The 10033-nt window shown below is 36.5% G+C and overlaps 1 protein-coding gene across 1 annotated transcript in view; it reads left to right on the top strand.

Moving 5' to 3' along the window:
* Positions 1-410: 410 nt before the first annotated feature.
* The window catches only part of AFP (alpha fetoprotein), a gene marked incomplete at its 3' end in the record, with an annotated part of 20377 nt that continues 10754 nt past the window's right edge, over positions 411-10033 (top strand). The window contains exons 1-7 of the mRNA XM_080697222.1: positions 411-498; positions 1481-1532; positions 3028-3157; positions 5900-6111; positions 7433-7565; positions 8248-8345; positions 9919-10024. Of these exons, the coding sequence (XP_080553348.1) occupies positions 414-498; positions 1481-1532; positions 3028-3157; positions 5900-6111; positions 7433-7565; positions 8248-8345; positions 9919-10024 (816 nt within the window). The 5' untranslated portion in view covers positions 411-413. The remainder of the gene's footprint in view (positions 499-1480; positions 1533-3027; positions 3158-5899; positions 6112-7432; positions 7566-8247; positions 8346-9918; positions 10025-10033) is intronic.

Here is a 10033-nt window from a genome sequence, read left to right as displayed (position 1 = left end):
AAAGAATTAATGTTTTTAGTTGAGTTTCACACCAACCCTTGTGCCTTTTCTTTGTGACCACATTAACTTTCTAGTTTGAAAAGAACTATTATTCTACAGATTAGGGGAAAATCATGTAGTTGAATACTTTGTAGATGGAAAAGAAGATATATTATATTTGCAAACTAGAATGAATTTGCAGATTTTTTTTCCATCCTGAAGAGGTCTATGTCCTTGAACATAAAATACAAGTAACTCCTGCGCTGTTAATTATTGGCAAAATGTCCCATTTCAACCTAAGGAAACAGAGTAATGGATATACCAACAAAAGGTTACTAGTTAACAGGCATTACCTGTGAAGGGTATAAAAGAATTTCAGGATGATTTTTTATATTCTTCTCCTACCACTGCCAACAAGAAAATAACCAGCAACCATGAAGTGGGTGGTATCGATATTTTTAATTTTCCTGCTAAATTTTACTGAATCCAGAACAATGCATAGAAATCCATATGGAATAGGTGAGATACTAGTTTTTTCTTTTTTTGCCTTTTTTCAATATAACAATTCTTAAATTTGTATTTACTTGCCTTGATTTATGTATCACATTTATTGTTTCTCACAGAAAAAAAACCGAATTAGTAGATATATTTAAGTGAAAGATAAACTTATAACTTGATATGTGGTTTATCAAATCAACAGTGTTCACATGATCAATGAATGGTTTGTATGCTCCATATGGAATTAAGTTTTGACATATTTAATTGATAGATATAGTTACTTTAAAATAAAATGTATGTATATCAGGTTTTAATTCTGGCTCCTTCCCATGTAAAATCCCCTCGGACTGGTAAAAATAAGTAACATCTTTGTTCTTAATTAAGACATGGATCATTCTTTGACTGAAGAACCAGCATTGTGAGTAGTATGTGAATGTGCAAACTGCGGTATAACTGGGTTCAAAGGAATAACTGAAATGCATTTTTAGCCATTTGATTCTTAAGTAGGGGATCAAAGTAGGGGAGGAACCAAATAATGGTTCAAGAAAATATTGATGTTAGTATTAGGTCTACTATAAGCTATTTCATTAACTTCACTCCTAAGGTTATTTAGTTTTCTCCAGTATAAAAGAAGGTGTTTCAAGCTGGGCATGATGGCGCGCACTTGCAATCCCAGTACTTGGGAGGCCGAGACAGGAGGATTGCGCATCCAAAGCCAGCCTCAGCAGCTTAGTGAAGCCCGTTGGAACTCAGTGAGACCCCGTTTCAAAATAAAGAATAAGAAATAAGGCTGGGGGTGTAGGTCGGAGGTAGAATGTCCCTGGGTTCCATCCCCAGTACTGCAAAAAAAAAAAAAAAAAGGTGTTTCAGTAGGTGATCCCTGATGTCTTCTCAGTTCTCAAATTGTATATTTCTATAAATCTAAACATTTACATGTAACAATAATCTCTTTCCTGAGCATGATTGAATACACTGCATTTCACTAATCTCTTTTATTTTCCAGCTTCTACACTGGATTCTTCCCAATGCTCTGCAGAGATGAACTTAGTTAACCTGTAAGTTTTTCTCCTGGAAATATACTTTAAATATGCAAGGCGAGGGTAATTTAACTTAGGTAATTAAATAAAACTGGGTAGCCTTATGAGTTTTTCAATTATAAAAGTGAATTGTACAAGTTCAAGAAAAGTTATTTATACTGAATATCAAGTTGATATTAAAAAGGTTGAACTTCGAAAAGTGCCTTGGCTATCTACCTCTCTTTTTTTTTTTTTTTTTTTGGTGGTAGTGGGGTTCCTGGAAGCCTTTCTATCTCCGGGCTACACTCCCAGACCTATTTTATATTTTTATTTGGAAACAGGGTCTCTTAAGCCAGCGAGGCTGGCTTTGAACCTGCGCGATCCTCCTGTCTCCACCTCCCAAGCACGGGGATTACAAGCGTGCGCCACCATGCCTGGCTGGCTATTTACCTCTTGGTTACTTTGAATTCCATGTAGCAAGCCAAGTCAGATTTTAGAAACTGAAGATTAATTTCTGATCAGTGACAAATGTATTAATTCAGAATTGTTCTCACTGATAACAATAGGATACGATTACAGTGTTCTATAATCTGTATATTATTTAAATCTTAGCAGCAAATTGTAAGAGTTAATGTATTCTATTTTTTGTTATTTGTGGAGAGCACATTGTCCTCTTGGATGCCATCTTTCCATTCCACATTTCTTAAAGTTCTAATAAGGAATTTAAAGGCACGAGTTGTTGCTACTGCTTGCATATAGAAATTCTATAAACTTTGCTTTGAGTCAACCCATGAACACCAGTTTTGAATCAGACTTTGATCATGCAAAGGAATAGACAGAGGAAGAAGTCTAAAGACTAAGTATTTGCTTAAATTAAAAAAACAAAACTGCAGTCAGGTATGGTGGCACATGTCTGTATTCCCAGTGCTTGGGAAGTGAAGATAGGAGGGTCAAAGGTTTGAGACCAGCCTTAGCAATTTTGCAAGGCCCTCAGCAACTTAGTGAGACCCCGTTTCAAGATAAAAAAAAAAAAAAAAAAAACATAAAATGGGCTGGAGGTATATTTTGGAGGTAGAATGTTCCTGAGTTCAATCCTCAGTATCAAAAAAGGAAGAAAGAAAGGAAAGGAGAAGAGGAGAAGAAGGAGAAGGAAAAGAATAAGAAGGAGAAGAAACTGTAAATATACTTCAATTGAAAGTATATTACAGTGAGTGGGTGGCCATAAAAAGAGAAACTACTCTGAAAAGTTCACTTATTTTGATTTTTAATGGCTCTATGTATATATATATGGAGGGTGAAGAAAAAGCAGTAAGAAAGAAAAGACAAGAAAGGCAAAGAAGAGAAGAGAAAAGGAAAGAAAAATGACTCTTACTGGACCACTAAATTTGATTTCACACAAAGCTTTTTTTCTTTAGTAAAAGTCAACCTCTAGTAGATCAGAACATAAACAAAAAATAAAAGAAACTATATATGAGAAAAATAAATTTGATATGTGTTTGTCCCATAAGCATTCTCATGAACTTTTTTGTTTTAGGGCAACCATATTTTTTGCTCAGATTGTTCCTGAAGCCACTTATGAGGAAGTACGTAAAATGACAAATGATGTATTGACTGAAATTGAGAAATCCACTGGTGGCTCCCCTGCAGGGTGCTTAGAGAACCAGGTGAGTGAACGATACAACAAGCTCTGTGATATTTGACAAAAATTTACATGCAGAAGAGAAGATACAGGGAAGGGATACATTTAGCTATTTGAAGAGTCATCGTGTGAAAGGGTTTAGTTATTTCTGAATTGCTGAAGAGAGCATATAAAAAGTGGCTATTGTAAAGGGACAATAGGAGCATGGTGACTAGGTGCTGAGGTTCTGTAGTGAGATTATCTGGAAGACCATGGGCAAAGTATTCAACTTCTTTGGGCCTCAGTTTTCTTATACATAAGGGATGATATTAGGCTAAATTCAGAGTTGTCATGGAGGTTGATGTATTAATAGTTGTCACAGTTAGTTTTTATTAAATACACAAGGAATGAGTCAGGCGTGGTGGCACACGCTTGTAATCCCAGCACTTGGGAGGCTTGAGACAGGAGGATCGCACAGTTCAAAGCCAGCTTCAGCTACTTAGTGAGGCTTTCAGCAACTTAGTGAGACCCTGTTTTCAAATAAAGCATAAAATAGGTCTGGGAGTATAGCCCGGAGGTAGAAGAGGCCCTGGGTTCTACCCCCAGTACCACCAAAAAAAAAGAAAGTTAATAACTCTTGTATTTGAGAAGTAGATACCAAAAGTCTGTATTGGGATTACAGGCATGCGCCACTGCACCCACTTAAACCCAATTTGTCCCCCCCCCAAATAACCAAAGGGACTGGCATATTCCAGGGAGTTCTACAAACATAGATATTGAAAATATCTTGAGATATATAGTATAGCACTAGTGAATCAATGAGTTAAGTAGGTCAAGAGACCAGTGAACTAAGAGACTCTGGCTGAGATTACTGCCAGAATATCAGCTTTGTTTACACATATTAATTTATTAAATTTTTATATTAATTTTAGGAGATTGATTCTAATTTTCCAGTTAAGGAGGCTGAGGCACAGAAAGATTGAGTAGCTTCCTTATGAGAACCACAAGATGTCAGAACCAAGATTTAAATTAGACCATCTGGCTTCAGAACTAATACCTTTTGTAGCTTCACTACACTATCGTCAATATGGGGTACAAAGGTCAAAGTAGCATTGCCAGACTTAGCGAACAATACCGTCAAATTACAATGCCCAGCTAAATTTGAATTCTAGATAATCAATGAATACTTTTTTAGTATAAGGTTGTCCCAATGTAGAAGCTCAATAAATAACAGTTGTTTTTTAATTTTATCTAAATAGAAATGAGCTTTATATTACATAGAACTATCCAATTTTGGAACAAAATTCCCAGAGAATGCTGTGTTGTGTTGAGTTTGAAGAGGCCAAAAGACAGTGTATCTGAAACATTGCAAAGGAGATAGCCTCTTAAGAAGTAGAGTTCTTTCCAACTCTGAATCTTATGAACTCATAAAAATCTCAGATTGGCATCTCAGTTTTTGGCTTGACCTGATAATCTTTTAAAATTGTGTATATAAATTGTGCAAAATGCAGTCCCTATTCAACTTTATATTCAAATGGAGGTTCAAGGACATGCTATAGATTGGTGATTTATTATTGTAAAGTTAAAAGTTTTTGTATTCTTAATGGAGATTGAAAATTAGAAGTCTTAATTAGTATTTCCAAGATTCTGTAAGCATTCGCAGTTTAAAAGCTAAATAAAACTGCAGGGCGCGGTGGCGCACGCGCTTGTAATCCCTGAGCTTCGGAGGCTGAGACAGGAGGATCGCACAGGTTCGAAGCCAGCTTCAGCTACCTAGTGAGGCTCTCAGGAACTTAGTGAGACCCTGTTTTCAAATAAAGTATAAAATAGGTCTGGGAGTATAGCCCGGAGGTAGAAAAGCTGCTGGGCTCCACCCCCCAGTACCACATACACACAAAAAAAGCTAAATAAAACCTTCCCTAAGAGGAATAGAATGCATATATTTCTCAGAGATTTTCTTTGATATATTGATGTTGTCATCTGATTTTGGTAAAATTAAGGCACCAGAGAAAGAAACATGTGCCTTTTAAAACCTTTCAGCTAAATCTATAGTTGTAACCAGTGAAAAGTGTTTTGATTACTTTTATTTCAAAATCATTTTTATTTTTATTTTATTTTGTATTTGGTACTAGGGATTGAGCTTGGGTCATTCTACCTTTGAGCTACACTCCTAGCCCATTTTGTTTTTTATTGTGAAAGGTCTTGCTAAGTTGCTGAGAGTTTTACTAAGTTGCTGAGGCTAGCAGAGAATCTGATTCTACTACCTCAGCCTCCAAAGTATTGGGATTACAGGCATGCACCACTGCACCCACTTAAACCATTTTAATTTTTTTACTGAACATCATATCCAGTTTTAATCAATGTTTTTTTTATAAGAAGACCACTCACATGGAATTAGTATCTATTTCTGTAGTATAATTTTTATAAAAAAAAAGGAGAGCTTATATATCCTAGGGCCAAATTGCTGATAACATGAACAATTAAAAATAAAATAAAATATTTAATTGAGGAAGGAAGCACAATATTTCATGGCCTTTCCCCTTTTAAAATAAAATAGTTTTACCTAACAGTCATGTGTATTACTCAGACTTGAAAATTAAACTTCCATTTCCCCAAAGCAGCAAAGAAAGCTATTTTCTTCAGTCAAAATTAAATAAGCTGAAATTTGTGTGAGAAATTTTCTTATTCTATAGTTCTGGCTTTGGATATTAGAAAATGTGTCTTGTGTTCTAAAGAATTTATGAGCAAAACGAGTTCCTTTTTAGTAACTATAAAAGTTTTCTTACAGCTGTCTGTCTTTCTGGAAGAGATTTGCCACGAGAAGGAAATTTCTGACAAGTATGGATTTTCAGACTGCTGCAGCCAAAGCAAAGAAAAAAGACATGATTGTTTACTCGCACACAAAAAGCCTGTTCCAGGATCCAGCATTCCCTCCCAAGTTCCAGAACCTGACTCAAGCTGTAGAGCCTATGAGAAAAACAGGGAGATATTCATGAACACGTAAGGAGAACCCCAGGAGGGGAGCAGTACCAAGCAGAACTTAGCATTCCTGCAATTTACAGAGGTCCTCCAAAGTATGGAAAAGTAGAAAAAGTGTTTGGGGTTGTATCTGCTGAGGCCTGTACCAGGAAATTAAGAGGATAACTTTAAGAGCAACATTTCAAGACACGCTAGATGCTCTACAGACCACACAGCATCTTTAGTCTCTAGAAAGACACATCTATTTCCCCCCCTTCCTTTCTCCATTTTACCTTGCTCAAGAGTATGTGAATATTGCACAGAAAACATTTATTTCAGAGCTAGATACTGATGCATTATAGTCATCAAATTGTGTGTGCGTGTGAAAAAAAAAAAAAAAGCATTAGCGATCCAGGCATGGTTAAGATACATAAAGGTGTCTGAGATTTACTTATTTTATTTTTACTTTGTTGGGCTGGGAATTGAACCTGGAGGTGTTCTACCTCCAGCCACACTCCAGCCCTTTTTATTTTTCTTTTGAATCGGGGTCACACTAAGTTGCCAGGCGCTGGCCTCCAAACTGTGATCTTCCAATCTCAGCCTCCCAAGGATGTCATGCTGGGATTTTAGGCAGGCTCCACCAGGCCTGGCTGGCTGAGGCTCACTGAGCACTTAGGATGTTGTAGGATGAAATGAGCTTGGCACCAAGGATTGGGTAGATGGTCCACAACCCGTGGATATGGCCTTTTCTCCCTTCTGTCTATTCATTCTTCTTCCCCATTGTGTGGATGAAGAAATTAAAATTTAAAAGATTAAAACAAGAGGCTGAGAGCACATTGCTAGTCCATTTGAAACCAGGTTCTCTGTTGGGAAGTCTGGGATCTATCTCTCCATCAATTCTGTTTTGCGTATTACTACTAAACCAGAGAAAGAGAACTTTGCCTTTATTTCTGCTATGGAGAGCACCAAGCTGGAAATTCTATTTTGCACTGAAAAGGGGAGGAGAAAAGAGTCCTCTTTTCTGCTTTACTTAGCAGAATTCTGGCCTTGGTGATTCCTCCAACAAGTCCGAGTAGACTTAGTAAAAAAGACATTGTAATAAAAATCATAGTCAGCATTTTTCTTTGTTTTCATAATAGAATCTAGTATCTTCTGTCAGATACCCCCCCCATCTTTAGTGAGAAAAATTTTGACAGTGTCTGAATAAAATATGACTCTTTCCCCTGTGCACAGTAAAGAAGAGCCTTACGCATTTTGTTGCTGTCATTATTTGGATCTTTAAACAAATTCCAGAGCCCAGTTCCCAACAGTTGTGGTCCCATTTTCATGGCTTTGTAAACATTGTGCCTCGATTTCTTTACAGATACATCTATGAAATCGCAAGAAATCACCCCTTCCTGTATGCACCTACCATTCTTTCTTTGGCCTTACGCTCTGAAAAAATATTTTCGCTTTGCTGCAAGGCTGAAAATGCAATCGAATGCTTCCAGACACAGGTATTTTATTTGTGTGAATATCTGAGCTTCTATGTAGTCGGGTTAGGATTCATTAATTAACCAAAGTAGAAAATAAAAATGTGCTTTAAGTGAAGAGTATACTGTTTAGGATTGAGCATTTTTGGCAGTCCGAAATTGTTTGTGGGAAAGAATGATTTGCTATTTTCATTTATTCCGTCAACCACTATTTTTTTTTTTAAAACAATTATTATTAAGGAAGTGAGTTTGGTAGGATAAAGAGGGAAAGATCTAGAGGAAGAGATGATAAGGTAGATGAGAGAGGTGAAAGAAAATGAGGGGGAAAAAGCAGGAGAGAAAAAGGTGGAAGAGAACTGTGATAAATGATTTATGGTTGTTATTTTCTTTAAAAGTTAAAATAAATTAGAGGTGTGTGATGGTTACTAAACTAACAAGGGAATCTAGGTTTAGAGAAGCAAAAAGCTTTCCTAGTTTCAGAGACCTAGAGTGATATCCATGACTAACCACCTGCAACCAGAAGTCTTATAACATTTTCTAAGAATTGTGACTCTTCTCAAAATTATAAATGTATGGCACTTATAATTTTTAGTAAAAACTGCTTTATGGAGTTTCATGTTTTACCTTTATCTGTTGTTTTTCTAATTATTAAAATTTACAAAAATGCAAGCTTCCCTACAATATTTTTTATTCTTCTACCCTTTAGGCAGCACCAATTATGAAAGAATTAAGAGAAAGCAGCTTGTTAAATCAACATGTATGTGCAGTAATGCGAACATTCGAACCCCAAGTCCTTCAAGCCATGTAAGTTCAAGCTTTGTCTAGGGATGTAGGTCAGAGGTGTAGAGTGACTGTTTTGCAATTCAGGCTCATTTTTGTCATTGTTGCTGTTATGGTGATCGAAGTCCCCTTTGATGAAGGCTTGTATGATTATAGTCAGAAGCTCTTGGGTTTACAAGGAAGCTAAAGGACCAGTCTGCTGTGCAGCACTTACTAAAGCCCAGCTGAGATGTTGGGGGAAGGAAGGAGTTCAGATTTATGCTATTTGCCTATTCCTTTAGATACTCTTAAGTTCCTCCTGCAATCAAATAATACTTCCTCATTAGACCGTGGGTTCCCAGCTTCTCCACAAAGTAGGTTAGTCTCCACTGAGAATCATTTAAACCTTGTGGCCTAACAAGAGGTTCTTCATATTAATTGTGCTTCCTACTCTATTATAAGGCCCATTATGCCAATTGTTTCTTCCTATTAAAAGATTCCCCTGAGGCAGTAATATTGGAATTTAGTGTCAGGTGAGAAGAACATTTAAAATTACATAACTGGTGTAAAGTACTCTTTAACTCTTTGGTGATGGAACATTTCTAGGAAATGGGAAATAGGAAAACATCTGAGACCCCAATCAAACGTTTCTAGGAAATGTTTGTGCAGAAAACATTTCTAGGAAATAGGAAAACATCTGAGACCCTAATCAAAGAGTATTAAGTGTATTTATTCAGAGTTTAATTTTTTAATTGGCATTTAAAACATGGACACAGTGGAAACCTGGGTGAAAATTTTTATCCGTAGAGGTTAGTTCCTAAGACTGAGAGGAGTTAGACTTATCCTTTAATTACCTTCCAATTCTATTAGGAATTTAAAGGTTGGTTCATGAACTACTTTACTTAAGTTCATCCTAGTAATAAGACAGAAATGAAGAAAGGATTGCAGTGACTCTATAATTTATCTATAAGCAATCAAAATTTAATGCCCTAAATTTATGAAGAAAATTCATCTTCATCAGTGGCTTCACGCAAACATTGAGATGTAATGAGATGTGCAGAGGAAGCAGTGTTTTTCTTCCTCGCTTCTCTCTGGCCACACCAAGTGTCCTGGCAGGACGACATGCCTGCAGTGTTTAGTCTGCCCCACTTTCTTCAGTGTCTTTGACTTGCACATGTGCATTTCTCCCTGGATTCTCAGAAGAATTTTTTTCCTCCCAAGTGCACAATGATCATTATCCTCATGGAATTTTCCATTTCTTAATTGTTTCCATTTTTTAATATTTCTGTCCCCTCACGACAATGGTCTCAGGAGTTCGGCATCAGAGATGTACCACAAAAAAAGTAGAATTCATTTCAATGTCCAAGAAAGGCTTTAGGAAAAGACAAATTACTTCCAAGTAATTTGGGGGGCAAGGTCAGAATGCACAGAGCTGGTATAAGGATTTGAGGGGTAAGCTGTTTGAGAGATCAAGCAGCAACTGACATGGTATAAGGCACATTTTCTTTTCTTTTTAAACAACATATTTTATTTTTTGAGCTTTGATTGTATCTATAAAGTTACTTCATTCTGATAGATAACCAAGTATTGATTTTTAAATCTTTTTATCCCCCCCCAGAACCATTATTAAACTGAGCCAAAAGTTTCCTGGAGCAAATTTTACTGAAATTCAGAAACTAGTCCTGGACGTGTTCCACATACACGGGGAGTGTTGCAGAGGAGACGTGCTGGAA

The sequence above is a fragment of the Muscardinus avellanarius genome (assembly GCF_963383645.1).
Source record: "Muscardinus avellanarius genome assembly, chromosome: 6".
Classification (NCBI taxonomy): Eukaryota; Metazoa; Chordata; class Mammalia; order Rodentia; family Gliridae; genus Muscardinus; species Muscardinus avellanarius.
The sequence above is the reverse complement of the archived record's forward strand: the minus strand, read 5'-3'. Positions and strand labels throughout refer to the sequence as shown.